The sequence below is a fragment of the Tetrao urogallus genome (assembly GCF_951394365.1).
Source record: "Tetrao urogallus genome assembly, chromosome: 9".
NCBI classification, from domain to species: Eukaryota; Metazoa; Chordata; class Aves; order Galliformes; family Phasianidae; genus Tetrao; species Tetrao urogallus.
In genome coordinates, this window is record NC_136822.1 from 4750777 (window position 1) to 4773230 (window position 22454).

The 22454-nt window shown below is 48.8% G+C and overlaps 2 protein-coding genes across 2 annotated transcripts; both read left to right on the forward strand.

Moving 5' to 3' along the window:
* Window positions 1-12763: 12763 nt before the first annotated feature.
* Window positions 12764-13696, forward strand: LOC306949873 (G-protein coupled receptor 35-like; the record flags this gene model as incomplete). The annotated part of the gene is made up of 1 exon (XM_079539922.1): window positions 12764-13696. One exon carries the CDS (start codon window positions 12764-12766, stop codon window positions 13694-13696), a length of 933 nt encoding a protein of 310 aa, XP_079396048.1.
* Window positions 13697-16859: 3163 nt separating this feature from the next.
* On the forward strand, window positions 16860-17807 carry LOC306949874 (G-protein coupled receptor 35-like; the record flags this gene model as incomplete). The annotated part of the gene is made up of 1 exon (XM_079539923.1): window positions 16860-17807. The coding sequence occupies one exon, from the start codon at window positions 16860-16862 to the stop codon at window positions 17805-17807; it is 948 nt and encodes a 315-aa protein (XP_079396049.1).
* Between the last annotated feature and the right edge of the window lie 4647 nt (window positions 17808-22454).

Below are 22454 nucleotides of genomic sequence, written 5' to 3' on the forward strand. Positions count from 1 at the left end.
TCTGATTGGGGGCACTGCTGGCATGGGCCAAGAAAACCACAGTCAAGCCAAGTACACAGCTAACCAACCCCCATCCCTGCAGGTGCTCAAGGCAAGGTTGGATGGGGCCCTGGGCAGCTGGATCTGGTGCCTGATTTCATGGTATGCAACTTGCCCCCAGCAGGGGGTGATCTTTAAGATTCTCCCAACCCAAGCCATTCTATGACTCTATGATAGTTTATAGCTGGCCTAAGGGTTGTTTGACATGGGTAAATCCAGTTTAATTTGGCTGCCTGCTGCATCAGAATAATCTGTCTAGCAGAAAGGTGAATAAAGCAAGCATCTGTGGAGATGGGAACTGCTCCACAGGGTTTGTGCTGGTTAATGCAGAGATCCTTCAAACCCATCGATGCATTACTAATGGCCTGTGATTTCTGAGCTGCCTCCATTGATTTAGCTGATGTCTCACGTGTTGGAAGTGATGCTTTGCAGGGTGAAGGCTGTGGTCATGGACATCCAGAACAAGCCGGTGAGCGGAGGTTTAATCAGCAGGAGCAGCTCTCTGTGGTGGGATGCTTTTCAATGGTGGGCAGCAGGAAATCCTCCTTGGTGTTTCAGGCAGTTTCCTGGGGGAATGTATATTAAAAATAAATAGATAAGTAAGGGAGAAAGAAAATGTTGCTCATACAGCAGCGAAAAGCAGGGAGCTCTCCTGGGGGCTGAGCGCAGGCAGAGGCAGCAGCACATCTTCCTCATCCTCCTCTGAGAAGCGGCAGCAGCCTGAGCTGATGGACGGCCTCATGGAAACATTTTGCTTGCTGGGAATTTCTCATGCTGCAATGGAAACACTCCCACCCCCCCCTTGCTGCCAGACTTAAAATCAGAGGTATACACGGACCTATAGAGAAGTTAAATAGAGCAGAATCAAAGCTTCCCTAGCAGGCAGCACTCACCTGTGAGTAAGTATCACATTTCCAGCAGGTGATCTGAGTTCTGTATGATAGTTTCCTCATGCTCCAATTTTATGTATTTATTTATTTATTTTTAATTCTATTTAGCCACCAGCTGGTGTAAGGCTTCACTCAGGCCATGTGGTGGAGCAGCTGGGTTGTGGCCTGTGAGTGGGGATGCCGCAAGGGAAAAGAAGAGGTGTTTGCATCACAAGCACTGGACCTCAGGGCTTTGGGGAAGAGGCGCTGTATTGAATTCCTTTGGTTGTTTTAGGAAAGGAAACCTGTAGGACCCTTTGCTCCTGCTTCAGGTGAGGTCAGAAAGGCAAGCAAACCTAGACCATGCACTACTCCCTTTACTTTGTAAGGATTTTCTCTTTTCCAAAAAAAAACCTCACAGTTTTCAATCTCATACTGCCAGGGAATGGCTTTGCAGGTAAGCAAGGCAGGTTTGAGTTTCCTTGCCAGCAGTCAGAAAGGATTATTTTCATGCTGCAAGGCCAGGAGGTTTTGCTATCCTCCCACTTCTGCACTTCTCCCTGAAGCATTTTTGCTTTCAGATATGGGACTTCCACGGTCAGGGAGGGAAACTTGAGACCTGCTGTGCAGATATTGGTATTCAAGGCACGTGCAAAGGACCTGTGCAAAACTTAACCAGGCTTCTACTTGGATTTTGTCTGGGCAACTTTCAAGGGGAAAGTGAGTGCACAGGTCTGGCCCAGGTGGCCAGTTCTCTACAACTGCTCTAGGGGAGGTCAGAAAACCAGCCCAGGTTTATTCCAGCACAGCGTTCATGGGGTGAGGCAATGGATGTTATGGGCAGGAGAAGGATGAGAGGCTGATGCAGCAAACTGTAAGAAGAGGTTTAAATAGAGGTCACTGTGGACATAGTAAATTCCTGATTGATACTGTTGCTACATACTGTGCAGAAACAACCAAGTGGTCACATTGCTGTGAAAATACACAAGATGCATTTTCAGTATTGGCTGCAGTGATTGCTTGGTGGTATCCAGAACCAGAGGGAAGGAAAGTTCTTCAGGCCGAGGTGAACGCTGCTGCTGTTAGAAGTCAGCTTCGGAGGGCTGGTGAGGCAAAAAGCCACAGCAGTGCTGCTGTGGCTCTGGACAACTTCAGCCTCTCAGGGTGCCACGAGGAACTGGATGGATGGCAGGGATCTGCATGATGCCAGGTAGCCAAGCTGCTGCTGGGGTCTGGGTTTCTTTACACCCAGGAGGGCAGTTACCAGGCCCCTCTGAGTTTTATAAATCATAGAAACATAGAATAATTATGGTAGAAAATGACTATAAAGATCACAGCTTGGCAATAGCACCTCCTGCAAGGCCCGGCAGCCCCCCAGGCTGCGATCGCTGCAGCTGGAGGCTTTCTGGCTGATGCTGCAGGCAGACAGAGCCCAGCTAGCAGCAGGGAGCAAAAATGGAAACTGATTTAAAAATAGTTGAGATTAATTTGAGGAACAAAAACATACCCCACTTATTCTTCAGATTGGGAAACCTTTCTGGAAGGAAATGAGCACGCCTGCAGGTTGCGGGAAGGGGGCTATGGGGGCTCCAGCAAGAGCAGCTGCACATTTCTTCCATGACCACAGAATTCTTGGCACTTGGTTTCTTGTCTGGGACAAAGTGTGATTTTATTGGTAGTGGAACACCTTATGCACAGGGAAAAATACAACAGCCTTTGGAGGGCTTTAGATCTTCCTGGTCTCTTGGCTGCACTATGGGAGGGAGGGACCAGCTCACAGGATTGGGAAAGATCTGTCATCAAGTTTAACCATCGCCTGGCCCAGCCAAGCCCACTGCCAAACCACATCCCCATGTACCATGCCCACACATCCCTTAAACAGCCCCAGGGATGGAGCCTTCACCACCTCCCTGAGCAGCCCATCCCAACACCTGTTTCCTCACATCCAGTCACTCGCTGCCTGAGAAATGAGACCACATGAGATGAGCACTGCTGTGAGCATTTGTGACGTGCGCGATGTCTGGTGCCCCCAAAACTCCTGCACCCATTTAGAAAAGGATTGAAAAGTACCTCTGCTGCGTGAAGAGCAGGATCTCCCCTGTTCTGCACCCATTGCAGATGAAAACACCCGGGGTGTTCCTTAGAAGAACTGAGTTTTGAGGGCAGGACTTCGCTGAAGCCTTTGAAAGAAGGAGATGGCCGTGGCACCTGCTTAAGGAATTGCTGTCACTTTCCTTCTCTCCCCTCCTCCTTGGTTGAGTCGATCTGTATTTCAGCCACAAGGTGGCACACGGTCCTTCCCTGGGAGATCAGAACGGGATCACAGGACGAACGGTTTTTGTTCAGATACCCGGAATTCAGGCTGAGCCACTGCTGTTCCCAAAATAAAGCCCAGGCAGACAATGCCTAGGATGGCTCAAGTCATTCCTAGGACATGGCAGAGGGAACACCTGAACCTTATCTTGTGCCGGGTTCACAGAACCTCACTGCTGTTACCCTGGTGCTGGAAGAATAGAGGCGATTTCCAAATCGATGCTTTGGTGCTGGTTTTTCATTTGTTTGATTTTTTATTTTCAAAACCCATGCACGGGTGCCAGGTCGATGTCTGGCTTTGGCTAGAGGGAGCCCTGTCACCCCAGTAATTCCCAACAGCCTCTAACAGCAACAACAGTCCTCAGGTGAATGAAGGCAGCAGCACTGTGCAAATTACCTTCTCTTTCTTATCCATAATAAGACAGGTAATAATCCTCCTACTGGACTAATTACACCCAATGAAAACAACTCCCACCGACAGTATTTGAAGAATAACCACTTACGTGAAGAAGAGTGAACAGTGATTATTATTTTGTACGTGGCTCTCTCCTGCCCCATCTATTGTGACCTCAGTAAATCTCAGTGTAATTAATCACGGAGGATTAAACGCTGCAGGGGAAGGAGCAGGAAATTATGTAAAGACAAAACTCTGGTTGGCTTTGACTTGCCATAAATCTGGGTTATCTGTCTCAAAGAATACATTTGCTAGTCTGCCTTGTGTGGAATAAATCTACCCAATTAGATTTGTTTCCATGAGAACTGTACAGGTAGGGAAGACCGGGGTATACTACAGACCAGGTGTGTATGGAGCTAATCTAGAAAGGCAGTGGCTGTGGATGAGCTGGGTTGGCTCCTCAGGTATTAGAGAAGCAGAAGAAAGCACACAGATGCCTCAGCAAGCAGCAGAGAGGGTAGGGCTTGAGTGCTCATCTTTAGAAAGCGGAAACCAACCTCAGAGAAACTGACAATTCAAGTTTGTCTGTATCAAAGTGGAAAGAAGGTGTTAATTTAGCACTGAGGGCTAGCAGTAGAAGGGTCAAGATCCTTAAAAAGCTTCAGGTCTACCACCAGCCTTAGAGGCAAGAGGTCTCCAAGGAGAAATTCCACTCTATTCTCTCTCTCCAATTCTGAGGGCTTCACTTAGTAAACATTTTCCTGCCATTAACCACTGCATTAGTTGCCCTATAACAGGTCAGAGCATGGATCATCAGAGAGGGTTGATAATAGGCTGTGAAAACAAAGGAACACATTAATGGATTCTTTCTTGCCTCTTTCAAAACCCATTAAGGCTTCTCTAAGTGTGCTAAAAGCCAAAATGCCCCTTGCACTCAGGGGGCTGCAGGCATTTAATGTCTGAAATCTGAAGAAAGGACTTCTTCAGATACACATCGCAAAGCCTCTGCCAGGCAGCTGCCGTTTGTTAGCTTACCAGATCACTTCTTGCACTCCTAGCCACCAACCAGGCGCCCACGCTGAGCTGACACCAGCTGCCCCTTACCCTAAGGAGGGTGCCCACGTGCCACTAATGGCTCTCCTAGTGCTGCCCTGTGTGGTTTGTGATCATCCCAAGTGCTCCTTTGTGGCAGTTCTCTAGGGGATTGCCCTTCTGCTTGGGTGCAAGGAATGCAGCTTTGATGTGGGCAAAGCCCTTTGGCTCAAGGCACCAGCAATGACCTGGCCAGACCCAGGGCCCTGAACTCCTGCATTCCCATCCTGAAATAAGATTACTCCTGGTGCTCTCTCTCTCTTTGCAAGGGGAGATCAGCAGCAAGCCCAGCATAACTCTTGAGTGGAAGAAAAGTCCTCCAGCTCAGCCACATTTTTGCACTTCTGGTATAAAATCCAACAACTCTAGAGGCAGCATTTTCTTGAAGTGCAAGAATCCGTAACCTGGAAAGCTCATTGCTTCTTGTGCCAGGTTTTGGCTGATGGCAGCAACGCCAAGAATCAGTTTGGAGAGCTTGGGGTATTGAGGAACCCCAGGATTGCTTCGTATTTGCAAGGCATAAAAACATCCCCGACATGGCTTGCAACTCTCCTGCAGTAGTAGGATGTGGTATTGCTCTAAGCAGCAGGGCTTAGAGAGCAGCAAGCATCCAAATGTCATGGGAAACATCACTGCCCACACACTGCAGGGCTGTCCAAGTCCTGGAGAGGCTGCAGGTCCCCACTGAAAACCCTGAGCTGCTAACAGTGCTATTTTCCACTGAGCGTGGCCATTTGTTCTAGCGTCCAACAGGATGATTAGAAAAACAGTAGTGTTAATTAGCTACTCCTAAACAGACTGGAAGCAAGATGAAATACATTAGTGGTTTAGAGGAAAAGCAATTCAGTGACCGGGAATCAGGAGAGCAAGGTAAGAGGTTTCCTGTGAGAAAAGGTTTGCAATGAAACATAATTGAGTGGTTTCTTTTTTCCCTCTTCCACAACCCATTGAATTAAGCATGTAACCAAGCTGAGCCTATTGCTTCTCTGCCTTAAGCGTGGTTTTTGGTGAGATCTACTGGCACCAACCATTTCTTTATGCCAAAAAGTCAGCCCAGCAGTGAAAGTGCCACTGGGGATTGGTATCAATGCAAGGGGCACAAGGTGCACCTGCAATTGGTGCGGGTACATGAATTTTGGTAATGGCAAAGGAAATAGGGCACTTGGGGTGAACCTGGAGAAGGTGGCGGTGGTTTCTGCTGGGGAAAGCAGTCCTCTGCAGCTCCCCTTATCAGTGTGTTAGCCAGGCTGCTGTACTTAGACATCACATAGACAGCCTGGGATGTTTAGGTGGAATTAAGACAGCTCTCTTGCTGCTCCCACTCTCTTCCTGGACAATACTTCACCTTCAGCCATCCCCAGCCAAGAGGACTGATGGGATGCTTCTACATTTCAGCCGCCCACAACAGCTTCCCTGCCCCCAAACCAACGATACTGCAATGAATGGCTATTTTAAACAACGGACAGTGGGAAGAGGTGAAGGGCCGGGTGCCCAAATAAGAGGCTGTTGTGGTTTTTACAGCAGCAAAGCTTGGGCCGATTTAGCAGGCGCTTCACTTACACCGAGTACAGCCCTGCCCCCAACAGGCAGCCGATGGCATCGAGGTCATGAGAAGACGTTAATCTGCAATCTCACCATCTGTATCGCTAGCATCTGGAAAATGTATTGCGGCCAGATTCTTGCACAAGGGAACTGAGGGGAAGTTCGCTGCTTTCCTGAGTAAGAAATTGCGGTCAAAGGCTCTCACACAGGTGAAGTGTCAGTGCGAGGCAGATGAAACCCCAGGCACCTGTTCCTTGTTACGTGGGATCCAGCACACAGCAGTTTGCTGGCTCTTCCCTGCACTGTGCACTCCCTGGCTCCTGCAGCAGTTGCTCATGGAGAGCAGCACTATGAGCTGGACGGCATCCCCTTCACCAGATTTCCTGCCCAAGTCTTGTTCCTTCTTTCTAGAAAGCGCAGAGGTCTTCACATGAGACTCCATGAAAGGCACATCTATGCTGACAAAGCTGTCTTGATTATAGGAAGGGAATTGGGAGAGGAGCCATTGGTGGTATGAGGTCAGTGGCTTTGTGTCACACTGCCTCCAGTTCTCCATGTCTCACCTGACATAGGTGTCAGGGACTCTGGAAGCCAACACATCCAAGCAGCAGAGCATAGAGCTGAACTTCCCAAACCACACTTTCCCTATGCTGTGTCCACGCAGAGGGCACATGTGCCTCTCTCCCAGAGGCTCTGCCCTTCTGCCACATCCGCGCTCTCTATTGCGTTGTGCTATTCTGTTGTGCTCACTGTGTGTGCACTCAGTACAGCTCCAGAAAACAACAACAGTAGATACTTAGAAGCATGCTTCCCTATGCCAAAAAAAAACAGAACACACATGAACAACTCAGTCTGATTGCTGACATATTACACTTCACAATGCATCACCCAGCAGGCTCAGGGCAGCACCAGTTGCTTTGAATCCACTTATTCCAATTGCAGAGTTTGATTATATTGAATGTTTACTAGCATGTACAAGAAAAAAAATCTGTTGTCATTGGCTGGTGTCATCACCCAGCCCTGGCAAAGTCCTTCTACATCCAAAAGATTGTACCACAACGTAGCCTTCTGTATTATAATTATAGGACTAGATCTTCATGGTTGAAGTGTAGGAAGGAATAGAAATAAGGAGAGGATGTTTGCTTTGCTGCCTTGTTAAAGGTGGTACAATCAAAGGTCACTCAGTGCATCTCATGAAGTTTGACATCATCCCACGTAGGAATTCCTCCTGTTTCACACCACAACCAAAACCACACTGTCTAGTCTTGCACAGTGCACTACATTTTATCAACACAAAAACAGATGTAATGTGCTAGCATCCTTTCATCCTGGGATGTGGTATGAGGCTGAAGAAAGTGTGAAGAGCTGAGGAGCTCTTTAAAGAAAAAGAGAGTAGATTTTTCTGGTTTTGTTTCTTGTAACAAAGTCATCCACATCTCAGAACAGGCAGACTACTCCTAGTAAAGCTCACCTGGGATTCAGTAGGCAAAAGCCTTGTCCTGCATCACTGTCCTCTTAGCAGTGAATGGCTATAGTACTATAGCCTAAGTTGTAATCTACAGCTGTATGGATAGGAAGCTTGCAGGGCCTTTTTGTGGGCCCTCAAAGGACCAGAGACCCTGCAGGGAAAAGTCTCATTGTTGTGAATTTGTAGGAGCTGAGACTGAAGCCTCTTGTTTGGCAACCAACCCAGCAGACCCATTGCAGGGCTGTAATGCTATAATATGATGGAAAGTACAGCAATAATAGCAAAGTGGCAAAATTTGAGACTACAGGAAATAAGAACAAATCCAAATGCAGCAGCAGCAAATGCAGAAACAAAAGAAAAAAAAGAAACTGCTTACCTTTAGAAGACCTCAAGTAGGCAGAGATCTCCAGCAAGATACCCTCACCTCCTATACCAGCCCTTAAATGAGGTCTGGGAAGGGCTGGATCCTGGCTCCACCCTTCCAATCACTCAGGTACACTGCATGCACCTGAGCTCCCCTGGGTTGGCCTTGCCTTCCACCAGGTGCTCAATCACTGCTTCAGGCCATGACTTAGCATTTCTGCTGCCTGCCCTCAATGGATGGGAGCATAGGGCAAAGCAGTTCTGTGACTGCTAAGTACATAACAGTGACCACATTATTGAACAACTGCCAGCACTGTTTTTCTACTGGTTTAAGTAGAGAAAAGTCGATGGTGTTTCCAGTAGAAAACTCAAAGTCCTTCTAGGCTCAGTGACCTCAGCGTGTTGATCAGCATGTTTACATGCTCGCTCCTTTTCTGGCTCCCAGGGGAGAAGCTCTCTGTTCTCCTCAGCTCAGAGCAGTTCTCCCCAGCACCAGGGCTGCCGTATGGCCACAGTGGGTCACTGATCCCAGGTGCAGGCTGTCCCTTGGCCTTCCACTGCACTGTGCCTCGCGATGGACAGGACTTCTCCCCAAAATGGCCTTCAGGACCCCACAGGTAGACCTGTGGACAGGACACGTGCCCACACCGTGAGAGCTCCTCATCCTGCAAGAGCTCCCCACCATGCAGTGAGACACCACAGCCACATGTTGGTGGGTGACAGCTGTGCAACCTGTGAGTCACTGCCCTTCCTGTCCCACTTTGCATGGCAGAGTTCATGCCTGAGCACACACACTGGGGTGAGTGTGGGCACTACCAGCTTGGAGACAGCCAAGGCTGAAGGCTTTGCTTTCCCCACAAACACGGTCAGCAGGAGAAAGCAGAGCACTTGTGCCCACCTGGCTGGAGAGGAGACCTCTTTGGGCCTGGTGAATGGTGAGCGCAGCTACAGCAAATTGCTCCTTTCAGCCTGGTGTCATCGTTCTACTGCTGAAACAGCAGGGTCTGTGTGTAGAAGTGCATATGTGGCAACATGGCTGTGTCCTGTGCTTCATAAGATTCCTTATAACAGCTTAACTTGCTTCACTGCCAGTGCAAACACTAGGTCTCCATCACAGGGGGCATGGGCACGACACCCCCAGCCCCAAAGGAGCAGTCTGGCTCCAGGCTGAGAACCACCTAACTTGGATGACTCATTACCATACTGGTTTCTCACCTTCTGCGGACACAAACATGCTTATCAACAAGTCTCCCAAGGAAGGAAATTATGCTGCTGTGATAGTTTCCACTGCATCATTTCTACCAGACACTGAAGCCCACTGCTACCCTGAACCCCCCAGGGAACTCTTTGCTCCCTTCCCCTGTGCCTTTTTCCATTCAGCACATCCCTGTGCTTTTTATGGGGTGAATGCAAGGTATGTAAGCCTCCATGTAAGTGGAGCAGTGTGAGTGGGTTTCATCTCCATGACCTTCTGTTGGGTGCCCTGATCTGCACCTCCAGGGCACCCACTTTGTGAGCAAGTGGAGTACCTTGTGCACTCTTTCATGAACAGCCAACTACTGACAGCTGCCCTGCAGCACAGAAATGTTACGGCTGGTTGGGTACCGAGGGTCAGGGGGCTGGTTGGGTACTGAGGGTCAGTGGTCAGCGAGGCCATTCCACACCATCCCCAAGGCATGCTCATTGCTAACACCAGTAAGACAGTCCATCTCTGGGCCCTTTGGGGTTTACAGATGCCTCACCCTCATCCACTTCTGCCAAAGCAGGGTCTGACAAGTGAAGTTCTAACCCAAGACTGTGGCAGAGACCCCCAGACCCATGGCCAGCCTGAAGGCAGGGGAGCAGCTGCAGCCCTGCCATCACAGACACCTGCTGCTGCACCACTGTCCCATGCAACAAACCCATCCCAAGGGGCTGTTGGAGCAGCCACGTCCATCTGAGGAGGCTGCGAGATGTTCTCCACCCTAGGGATTGCCTGTGCCATGCACTGAACTGCCTAGGACTGCACAAGGATGGCCTTGCACCTTTGGCTGCTCAAGTGAGCCAGTAACAGATGTTGCACCTTCCTGGCTGTGCCCAGCTTGGCTGTCAGCACAGCAGCTCAGCTCTGCATTTACTGAGTACACCTGCTAGCCAACGACCACACTTCTAGGTAGTGCCAAGTGATGAGGCACTGAGTCCTCATGGAAAACATTACAGCCAGCAGATGATCTTATCTTTCAGAACAAGCGGACATGAGATCCTTCCTCACGCAGGAGGAGGAGGTGCTATAGAAGCCTTCAAGTACTTGTGAGCTGTCAGTTCAGGTGATCATGTGTGCCTGATCACAGCGCTTCTTGCCCTCCTTCTGCTAGGTTGCTGCCTGGACCTGCTGTGACTCTGTGGCTTTATACCTGCAGGTAACTTCACCCTGTCTTGTTCTCTTGCTTTGCCTGCTGTGGTGGGGAGGAGGTGAGGAAGCTCAGTGCCTGGCTTCTCTGATTCAGCACAGATGCTGCTGCGCATGGTCCTGCTCAGCAGCTGTACTGCTGAGATGTTCCTTTCCTGTGCTTACTGCAGGAAGAACAGAGCAGGCTGCTTTCTAACAGCAACTGGTGGCTAGAAACTAAGCTATTCCCATTGTCACCCCAGCGGGTATTGGCCACCGCCGTGCTGCTGTGACACCTGTTGTGTCCCCAGCCTCTATCTCACTTGCTTTCTCCAAGCTCCCTGCTTAAGGCCAGGTAAAAACTGGAGAAAAATGTGCTCAGCCCTGGTCTTGCTCCCACCTCCCAGCTTCCCAGCCTGCCACAGTCTGTGGCAGACACAGTGCTGTGCTGTGCTGTTGTCCCTCTGGCCCCAGCCTGCTCTCACTCCTGCAGGAGCACTGAGATGCTCTGGTACTGCAGCCATCAACTCATCACCTCTGATCCACATTAAGCATTTTCAGCAGCTGGAGGATGTGCTAGTTTATCGCGCAGCATCTCTTTGACGAAGCTTACTGTTCACCCATACTTTATCTGTGTCTGCTTTCACACCCTCTGTCAGTTTCTTCCCTCTTCCTGCAGCCTGTGTGCTCCTGGCCAGCAACACTTGCAAGCCCTAAGCTGCAAGGCAGGTTGCTGGGAACTGCATTGGGAACACATCTTCAGCTCCAAAGCCAACATCAGCCAGAGCCCTTCACGCTGCAGGGCACACTGGTGGTTTGCCTGTGCTGTACTTCAGCACGGAGGCTGTGCTGGCAGTGCACACCACAGCCAACATAAAGCAACCTGGGAATCAGCCACACCTGCAAAGATGTGGTAAGCTTGACATGGCAGCTGCACTGTGGAGGAAGGTGTTTCCTTCCTGCTACTTACTGAGGTTCAGAGAGGTTTTCCTTGGGTGACAGCTAGCAGGCAGCAAGCAGCAATCTCTGTTGGGAAACCCAGACTTGAGCACGTAATAATCATGTGAGAGCTCTGTGAAGGAGTCACATTAATGTCTGCTGGTGATGCTTGTCTAACCCCCTAGCATTTGAGGCATTTATCAGTCAGCAGGCCTGCAGCTGGAGGTAGCACGCTCACCATCTGAGCACAAGCTCTGTGTCCTTCTCAGGGGCAAATAACTGCTTAACCAGGGCTCTGCTGTCACACTGTCCTCCTGCATCTCTGAGGATTTCACCAAATCGCCCACCATTTCATAGAATGGTAAAATCTTGCTTTAAAAATCAAACGTTATATTCTTTCCAATGTGCACTGAGATGCAAGCAGAAGTTCCACAACATCACTGATTCAGAGAAAACCCTTTGTGTAGGACACACAGAGCTGCTTTGCATAAGATGGAGCCTGACAAAAGTTGATCTTATTAGATCTTCGTACAACCAGCACTGCTGTGAAGCATCTGGCAGCCAGTGAGGCAGAGACTCAGGACCGACTCTTATGTCTCATGGGTTTCCCAGGGTGTTTGCCCTGAGAAGGAAACACTTAAGCCCTTACTTGCAGCTCCTTGTCACGCACAACCATTTCTTCTTTCAGGTAAGTCTTTCTGTTTTACATCTGCAGACTTTCACTCTCTTCTGGAATGAACAGATTTAACGTTTGTTCAACCCTTCCTTCCCTGCAGTGAGGATGAGAGCAGCGTGCCTCAATCACTCCCTTTGGGTTTTGTCATGCCTTTGGGATGCAGGACTCAGATTCTGCTCTGTTTTCCTCAGCTCGGAGCAGGAGCAGCAGGTCCAGGAGACTCATTAGAAGAATTTCTGTTCAGGGGTTACGCATACTTAGTGCTGGCTGCTTCAATCCCTGCCTATCTCAAAACCGAGTCTGAATCATTTTGCCTGCACAGGCTGGCTTAGAGAATTAGTACTGACATTATCACAGGTTGTCCTGGTATCCATGTGTTCTCTTCTGCATGTCATTTCCCCCCTCATTCAACAGCTCCTATTTAATTGAGGCTGCCTGCTGTGTCCTATTGGAAGTGCTCCCACAGATATTTACTCATAAACTGAGTAAATACAAACAGCTTGAGACAGACATCCATCCCAATTACAGGATGACTGAGAAAGCTAATCCTGTGGACCCAAATTCACATTTATAACAGAATAAACATTTCCTTAAATGACCTTTTTATAGGAACCACGCACCTACTGAGAGGTAGGAGGGTCTTACCATTTTTCCCCATTTCAGGTCTCAGACCATCACATGCCATCCACATATCAGGACAATGAATGAATCCAAGAGCTGCAGTCTCACAGACATAGAGGTGAATCCCCACGTTCATCTCGCTGAATTTTCTCTATATATCCTCACTTTCTTTTTTGGAGTGATTTTTAATGTCCTCGCCCTGTGGGTGTTCTTCTGCAAAATAAAGAAGTGGACAGAAACCAGGGTGTACGCCATCAACTTGGTCTTTGCCGATTTCTTTGTCATCTGCACCTTGCCTTTCATGGCATATTTGATCTGGAAAAAGTCAGTCCGAAATGAACTCTGCCAGTTTATAGAGGCAATGTACTTCATCAACATGGTGGTGAGCATCTACATCATTTCATTTATCTCCATCGATCGGTACCTGGGCATAAAGCACCCCCTGAAAGCTCGGGCCTTCAGGTCTCCATCCAAAGCTGCTCTTCTCTGTGGGCTCCTGTGGCTCGCTGTCACCATTGGAACCATCTTAAAACTTCAGCAGAGATATGCTGACTTCTGCTTTCAGTACGATGCCAGCACTCCCACCTCTCTGATACTGCTTTCCATGTTCTTCATTTTCACTCTTCCGTTAGCAACCTTGACCTTTTGTTCCATAGAAATCATCAGGAACCTTAGGAGACAGCTGAAGACAAACTCACTGGAGAAGAAGTCAATCCAGAAAGCTCTTTATATCATTTATGCCAATCTGATTGTGTTTCTGCTATGTTTTCTGCCATCCCACCTCTTGCTCATTGCCAACCTCATAACGAATCACACTGAAACTACCTGTTCCCTGAACCACTTTTTGAAGAACTTCTCCTCCATGACGCGGTGCATTGCCACGTCCAACTGCTGCCTGGACTGTGTCTGCTACTACTTTGTGACCAAGGAGTTCCAGGAAGCCATCCTGCTGCCCAAGTCCAGTGCTGCCAGAACAACGCAAACCCATTCTGTGCAGACACACGTTTGCTAAAAAAAGGAGAAACTAAACAAAACGAAACCACAATGAAACCAACAAATTCTACCATGTCAAGAGGAGATATGGCTGCGCTGTCATGGGGATAACCATCCCCCTTTCACTCCAAGGAGAGCTTTGTTATGTGTATCATTGTTAAGCTGTAATTTCTACCCTGTGTTTCTGTTAAGCTGATAAAACATTTTACATAGAGGTGCCAAAGTGACTCTGCAATGGCAGTGCGTTAACGTTCCCTTCCCCTCCATGTGTTACTCTTATGGGAAGAAGGGTGGCCCATGTATGTCAGTCACACTGTTTTATTTCACAACTAAAGTCAACTCAGCCTAAAACACAAAAGCCAACAAAAAAGCCTGTACTGTGCTTTATCTCATGGTGTATCTCAGATTGCTTGCATTAAAACAATCTGATGGTGCCAGGCTGGACCCCAGGTTTGCCCTGCTGGCAGCAGTGCAGGCTCAGGGTAGCATTGCACAGCTGGACACAACTGGACTCAGCTGGACTTCCACAGCCTGCCACACTGTCACCTCCCACATTTCCATGGGTATAAAGCATTTGTGCTATGAGTAAGCAGCTCAGAAAAGCCAGTGGGGAGAACAAGGGGGGAGAGGGGAAGGGGATGATCCCTGTGTGTTCTTCACTGCCTAGGAAAGGGCTTTTTTCTTTCTAAATACTGACAAATCTCAGTAACTGCTGCCAAGTGCTGCCCAGGCACTGCCTGAAGAGAGCAGAGCACCAGAAACTGCTGTGAGGGAGCCCTGCTGTGTCCTGAGCCCTCCCTGCCCATTTGCACAATTTCCCCACCTCCTGACACCCACAGAACTCTCCCCTCCATGCCAGTGTCTCCTACCTGTGCCTGGTTGGCCATGATTGCCATTTCTGGTGTGGCTTATCCCATCACATCGATGAGCCACGGTAAAGAAGCATCATGCAGAGGACAAGCAGGACCACCACATCTGCCCTCACCTTCCAAACAAACAAACAAACAAACAAAAAACAACAAAGAGCAACATGCCAGGACCCTTGCTCTGGGCCCACCTATTCAGGTGCACAAGCACTGATGTGCCCCCTAGGAAAAGCCACTGCTCCTCCCTCTGCTTACTCTGCAACCACACCCAAGGCAGCACGGTATGCTGGGCTCCCACTGGGTCCTTCTGCTGCCAAATGGGCAATTTGCAACCATTGTGGGTTTTATTTTAGAAAGGGTTTGGTTTCAGACCACTGAAAATATTAAATTTTAATTGCTCGTTCGCGTGCATGGAAGCAGAGGGAGAGCAGGTTGGGTGCAAAAATGAATGGTGGTGAAGCACTGAGCTGATGGAAGAGGAACAACAGAGGGCACCAGAGCCTCAGCCGTTCTGAAGAGGAGGTGGTAAATGAAGCAATTTTGGGGAACAAGAGCTCATTACTGTGCTCCAGCGCTCTTGAGCTGTCAGCAGCAGGCTCCTGGGCAGCTCTGCCCAGCACAGCATCACCCCACTCAGCATCACTCTGCACAGCACCCACACCCCTGGCATCTCCTGAGCAACTGCAACCTGCCCGAGGACCTGACCCGAGGACAGCCCCACAAGAAGTAGGTAACTTTAAATTCTTCTTGCACAGTTGTGTGGCAGTGTGCTCTGTTTCCTGAGCTCCTTCACAAAGCGCTCCCCACTTGCTAGCAGTGGTACGGAGGTGCCTCAGTCTCTTCCTGCCTTCACTGATGTGCTCTGCTCTTTGGCAGCCACACATGCTAGCTATCCAGGGAGGTCGTCATCCCATGCTGTGGCCATGTACCACTCCTCTCCACGCACCTTCTGTGAGGGGACGCCCTGCTCTGGGCACACTGAGGCATGGGACCAGGGGATTGCTGTGGGCTCAGCACTCACATGGAGGATTCACAGGGCTCAGCTGCTAGGTGGGACAGTGATTTGCAGGCAGAAAGCAGCACTTCCAGTGCAGGATGGTGACAGCAGGCTGGCAGGGAACAGCTGTAGCGTGGATAGTAGCACTGTGCAGCCAAGGACCTGGGATGCTGGAAGCTCACAGGAGCCAGGACATTGGCTGCATGTCAGCCCTTCCATATGAATTCCATTCTGAAAACTGTATCTCTGTAATACCACCCCGACTCTGGCACTGGGGCAGGTGCTGAGCTTTTTTCTGGCATTGTCAGATCCAGCTTCCAGTTTTGGACACTAAAAATGATCCATGTAGTTCATGCAGTCAGACTGTTTCTCCACAGTTTAGATATTAGGCCTTAAAAGTCACTGACTTATAAGGCAATGTATGTGTAACAGATGACGGGAATCTGATTGTTTTCTTTTCGTGCTTCTCTGTAACTGCAGACTGAGTCTGATTCACCCTCCCTGGTCTTTGCTGCTAGTGGATAGTAGCAGATGCCCTGAACTATTTACAGAAGCATCAGGAGATAGGCTAGAATCTCGGGTTTGTGTTTTCTGCACTGGCAACAGTTTGGCTTCCTATGTTGAAGGCTGAGATCAGACAGGCATGTTCATTTTCCCCTCCTGGTGTCAAGCCATACATCTCCAGCAGCCTGAAGGAGGAGTGGCAGTGCCCATGGCACGCACTGTGCTCCAGGAGTAAAGCCACCAGACCTGTCCCACGACTGGAAGGACCTGAGTCCTGTATGAATTCGTGGGCATAGCAAGACCCAACAAAGCCATCGGGTGGCTTTGGCAGTAAAGCAAAGGAGGAATGCTGCCCAGCTCTGCTCTGAGCTGTCCTAAAGCAAGAGAGCCAATAGATCTCCAATAGCCACAGAAGTGGAAAGGTAAGGGACTACAAAATCCTGCTCTGGAGACCCTCTGCTGTTACCAAAACTGTGTGAAGGTGGATGTAGTGTGGACAAGCCAGGCCTGCAGTTGGATGGGTTGCTGTCCCGCAGTAGTTGCAGGAGGGATTTGCTTCTGTTTTTTTAGCTGCTGTGAAGAGCCACTGAGCCCCTGCAGGTCTGCATCCCCAAAAATGCAACTGCTGTGCACGAGCAGAGCCCCAGGAGAGCTGTGTGCCACCCTGTCCCACCCCCAGCCCTGACTCATGCAGTGCAGAGGAGGCGGGAGCCGTGGAGCCACGGCTGAGGGCGCTGCCATGGGACCCGGCCCAGGGGATCTGTCCCCGAGCTTGGTCTGTCACCTGCACCCTTTTCTTACAGAGACTGCCCGCCATGTCGAACTGCACAGAAATCAGCAGCGCGTTGCAGGATCGTGTGATGCTATTTCAGCTGATTGTCTACATCCCAGTCCTCGTTCTGGGGCTCCTGCTGAACACCGCTGCCTTCTGGGTCTTCTGCTGCAAATTCAAGAGATGGACTGAGACCCGGGTGTACATGATCAACCTCATGTTTGCAGACTGCTCCCTGCTCTTCACCCTGCCTTTCCTGATATATTTTACCAAGAACAAACATCCCATAGACAAGCTGTGTTTTGCCATTGAGGTGATACATTTTACAAACAGTCCTATGAGCATCTTCATCATCATGCTGATTGCCATCGATCGATACATTGCAATCAAGTTCCCTCTGAAAGCAAAAACTCTTCGATCCCCACTGAAATCAGCCTGTATCTGCGGGTTCCTTTGGATAATGCAAATAGGTTATTCCTACTTGAGCATGGTTTCTAAAAAAAAGAACGAACATTTTTGCTTTCAGAAACATTCTACTGAGCCTGCATATGTAGTATCATTCTCCATTTGCTTTTGGTATTTTATTCCCCTATTGATCATAATTTTTTGTTCCGTACAAGTCATCAGATGTCTCAGAAAGAAGATGGCCAGCAGCCACCGTGAGACGAAGCTAATCCAGAAAGCAATCCACATTATTTCTGTGAATCTGTGTGTGTTCATCTTATGTTTTTCACCAATCTACATTGCATTACTTCTGCGACTCGCAGCGGAGCTAGCTGGAGCTTGTCACCTGCTTTCAAAATTTAGGGTTTCTATTCAGATCCTTTCATGCTTAGCCAATTCCAACTGCTGCCTCGATGCATTCTGCTATTACTTTGCAGCCAAGGAAAGTCAGGAATTTCCCTCTCTGCTCCCCACTTGTATATCATTGAGGTCTAAGATGAACCAAAGCCAAGAGTCACAGCAACCCACTGATCAAGTCACACCATAGAAAAAGGACAGTGCATTATAGACATTAAGACCAAACTGCTGCACAGGTTCTGAGGCAGAGGGAATGGGACCACTTGCAATTGCTCTGGTATGGGCATTTCTGTAGAAAGGGGTTTGATAATAACTTGAATTTTGTCCTGCTGCTCTCACACTTAAATGCAGCTCAGATCATTGCCTTCAATAATTGTATCACAGGTTCAGGTGTCTCCTTGTCAACAGAGAGATCCCCTGGTACAGAGAATAGCTGATAAAGCCATTGTTTTGACCATGCACTTTGTTGTACATATCATGCAGCTTAACATAAGAAACTTAGCACTGTTACAGCAATGTATAAAGCCACTTCTACTACTGTAATTTTTGGTCATTAAAATAAGGGAAAAGCTACTCCAGTACAATGCCTAGCCTAATACATCTGTGTCAAAGGATTTGCCTGTACAGTGGTGGTTTCTTCTCAAGCTGCAAAATCTCAGTGCCTGCAGCTATCAGCAGCATGCTGGCTCACATTCAATCTGACTGGCCTGTAGTTCCACTGATCCTTCCACCTGCTGTTGTGGATGGGCATTGCACTAGGTAACCTCCAGTCAACTGCAATCTCTCCAGTTGGCCAGAACTGCTGCTAAGTTATTGACAGTGGCTTGGTGAGCACTTCTGGCAGCTCATTCTGTACCTTAGTCCACAAATGTCCAATCTTTTGACTTGCCTGGGCTGCACTGAGTGAAGAGGAATTGTCTTGAGTTGCGTATACATAGGTTGCACCAAAAGTAACATCTCCTATTTATTTTCATGGAAAAAACACCTACGAAGAGCACAGTAACACTTTCTGACAGAGCAAATTCTCAGCTACAAAACACTATTTATCATCGCAGTCATCACCGTCAGTCTTGCACTGTCACCAGCAATGAACAGGAGCCTGAATGCCACATTCTCCAAAGCACCTTTGTGGAGAGATCTCCTCCAAGTCCAGAGGAGACATGATCAGATTTTTCATTGAGTTGAATGTCTGATTGCAACTCTATATATTTCATTTGAAAATTCACAGGTAATGTATTTATGTCAATTGAAAATAGAACTGACTGACTATATCAAAAACTTGAAGGTTTTTTTTCAGCAATCTTGAAACTGTTCTCAAATTCCTGTATCAAAATGGAAAGCACGGTTGCATATTTTTCTCTATTCTCAGGACTTTGCTTAACCACTGTATTAAAATGCAAACAATTATTTGCTGTCACTTGGGTTAGCACTGCTCTGTGCCCTCCACGTGCTCTGACTGGAGCCCAGACAGTGTTGGTAGGACACATGTTGCTGAGCTATGGGTGCATGCTTGGGGCCAGGTCGTGCCGCTTGGAGGGGCAGAGCTGTTGCCATAATGGTGTGGGATTGAGGGCGGCCTCAGGACGGGCTGTGCTGGGCCTCGTGTGAGCTGTGAGCCATGGGCTGCACATACTGCCCTAAGATGATCCCATCTGGCCCCACGGGTCAGTGCGTGCTCAAGTGGTGTAGTCACAAGTCACCTCCCCATGGATTACGAGGACTTCATTCTGCTCCACATCTCTGTGCTCAGCCAGGCTGGCCCTCTTCCCCGCTCACTCATTTTTGACACAAAGGGGCAGCCTGCTCCTGTGCATTCAGGATTTCATTCCAGAAGAATATCTAGCCTTCCTGGACTCCTCTGTCCTCTAGAACTAACTCCAGAGGGACTCTGTCAACCGGGTCCCCAAAATAAACCAAACTATACCCTTTGAAAATCCAAAGATCGTATCTGCCAAAGTCATCCCAGTCTCATGATGGAACTTCCCAAAACCAAAACAAGGTTTCATCACGCAGGGCAGTTCTGAGAAGCCGTCAGCCACGGCTCTACCACAACTTCCACCGAAAGGCCTCGCAAAGCCCACCCACATCAGGCTTCCTCTGAAGTGACCAGGGCTGCATCTACATTGCATGGCACACTGCTGTCTTCTGGGTCCTGACCGTCCTACAGCATGACACAAAATCCTCTGTGGTGTTCGCTGGAGGAGCAATTCATGAAAATGATGATGTGGTGATACACAAATCTCTGCCAGCACAGGAATCTGGGTAACGACAGCAGGAAGCAGTAGCCACAGCCTTTCAGTAGCTCTGACAAGCAGGGCTGGCACTTTGCTAAGCTTTTTGTTAAATCTAAAGAGGCTTGTAACTGGCACTGTACCTGTCGGTACAAAAAGTAACTGTCCTTTTGCTAGAATGAAAAGAAGATAGAATCAGCGGAAAAAGTGTACAAACCACTCTTACTCTATAAGGTGACGTCTGCTAAAGTCAGCATGAGCCCTTTGCTCCAGGCTTTACTGGGAAAGGCCTCCTGATCTCAGATGTGGGTTCTCTACCCTTTCCTGCCACGTCACATGTTGCTTTTGCACGTCAGTGAGACTCTGTTAGACCACACACCGCCTTTAAATACATTTTAAAATGTCTTTGAAAACTGCAGTGGTCCACTGCACTTCTGCATTGCTGTCTCTTTACCAAAGGGGGTTACCAAAGGGGCCAAAATAAGAGGCGAGGAAAAGATGGGAGGGGCAGGGCTGGGGGAAGAATAGATGGATGCACACAGGAAATTTGGGCTGGCTCTGATCCCACCATCTGCAGGTCCAGCCAGGGCTGGTTTCATGGCCTCTGCACAACTGATGGCTCTTAGTTCATCCAGACCCTCCTATTCATGGAGTTCTCTGTACAGGAGAGACATGGACCTGTTGGAACACATCCAGAGGACGGCCACAAAACTGATCCAAGGGATGGAACATCTCTCCTATGAGGACAGACTGAGAGAGCTGGGGCTGTTCAGCCTAGAGAGGAGAAGGCTGTGAGGTGACCTGATAGTGGCCTGCCAGTATCTTAAGGGGAGATACAGGAAAGAAGAGAGCAGACTCTTTAGCAGGGTCTGTGATGATAAAAACAAGGGGAAATGGTTTCAAGCTTAAAGGGGGGAGATTTAGGTTGCATATAAGGAAAAAGTCTTACAGTAAGGGTGGTGAGACACAGGAACAGGTTGCCCAGAGATATGGTGGATGCCCTGATTCTGGAGACTCTCAAGGCAAGGCCCTTGGGCAAGCTGATGGATGCCCCTTTTAGTGCAAGGGAGTTGGATTAGGTGATCTTTGAAGGTCCCTTCCAACACTGAGGATTCTATGATTCTATGATTTATAGCCACCAATTCTGACATCTGCATCCACTGAGACATGCATCGCATTCAGGATCCCATAGTTTTGCAGGGCACTGCGCCTGTTTGTACACACCACACGCTGTTTGGAACCAACCCTACCTAAATACCTGTGTCCCCAGCAGATGCACAGAGTGAGGTGCAAAAACAATGCTATTTCAAACAAAAGGTTAATCGCACTAACATTTGAACATCCAAACACAAGCACTGCCCAGCAGTTTCCAAGGGAAGGAGACAGACGAGCTGAACCCTTCAGTGTTTGTGCTCAGTGTTGGTGTGGCTGGAGGGTCAAAGCTGGGTTACAGCACAAAGCAGCCTGTGAGTGTGTTATCTGCCACCGTTTGTTCCTGTGTGGTTCTGAAGACAGAGAAAAGGGAAGCAGACAGCAGCCAGGCTCGCTCATGACATGGAGCTGATGCAATTAACACTGCTGTTTCACAGGCTTCCTATGCTAAAAATAGCACTGATGTGCTCTGCTCCCAAACCCATAGCTTCATTTTGATCAACACCTACTGTTGCAATCTCTCCTTTCCCATTAGAAAATCAGAGAAGGAAAGACACTGCGCAAGAAGCTTGCAGAGCCTGAATGCAGCAGGGCAAGGCAGTGTCCTGCTGCATGTGGGGAAGGGATGCTGGTACCTCCCTCACCTTTGCCCAGGCCCTGTCCTGCTGCCATGTGCCAGGCCTTGCACACCTGAGCTAGCAGAGCTGTACCAGAAGCATGGGTGAGCACCCTGGGGAGGGCTCTGTTTGGCTGTGGATCAGCTTCAAGTCAGACACCAGGCAGAGCTTATGGAGGAAGGAAAAAGTGATTGTTCAGTACAGAAATAAGTCTTAGAGCTCAGGAAGTGTAAAGATCAAATAGCTCTCAGCAATAAATCAGGGCGATAGGTATTTAAACAGTTAGGAGACATTCTCTCCTTAAACAAAAAAGCTGCTTACACAAATGAATCATGAGCAGAAGGGAGCAAATCACCCAATGCTTCTGTTGAAACAAACAACAAAAGTGACATGGAAATGATGTCATTTAGGGATCAGATAGCTGGGTGTACTAACAGGTCAGCAACTGCTTGTAGGATCTGCAAAGAGGGAGAATGGGAAGCATCAGAAGTATTTAAGCCAAGCTCTATAATAACAATACGGTAGCAAGGTGTAAAGCTCAGAGGCTGATTTGCAATGCACAGACAGACAATGCACAAATACTCCAGAAGCTACTCTTTGACCTGAAAGCAGGTCTTAAGATCTTAGAAGCAGAAAGTTGGAAGGGTTTGCCCAAGACAGCAACTCAAGGTACCAATAGCAGGACCACTGAGCTTGCTGAGCCCCTCACCTGAGCTCTTCCTGCAGGTGGACTTGCAATGGATGGCCATCATGGAGCCCCTGGCCAAGAGGTGCCTGTACCACAGGGCAGATGTGAATTCTGGGGGTCAAAGGGTCACCGTGCCAGGTTTTCTCATA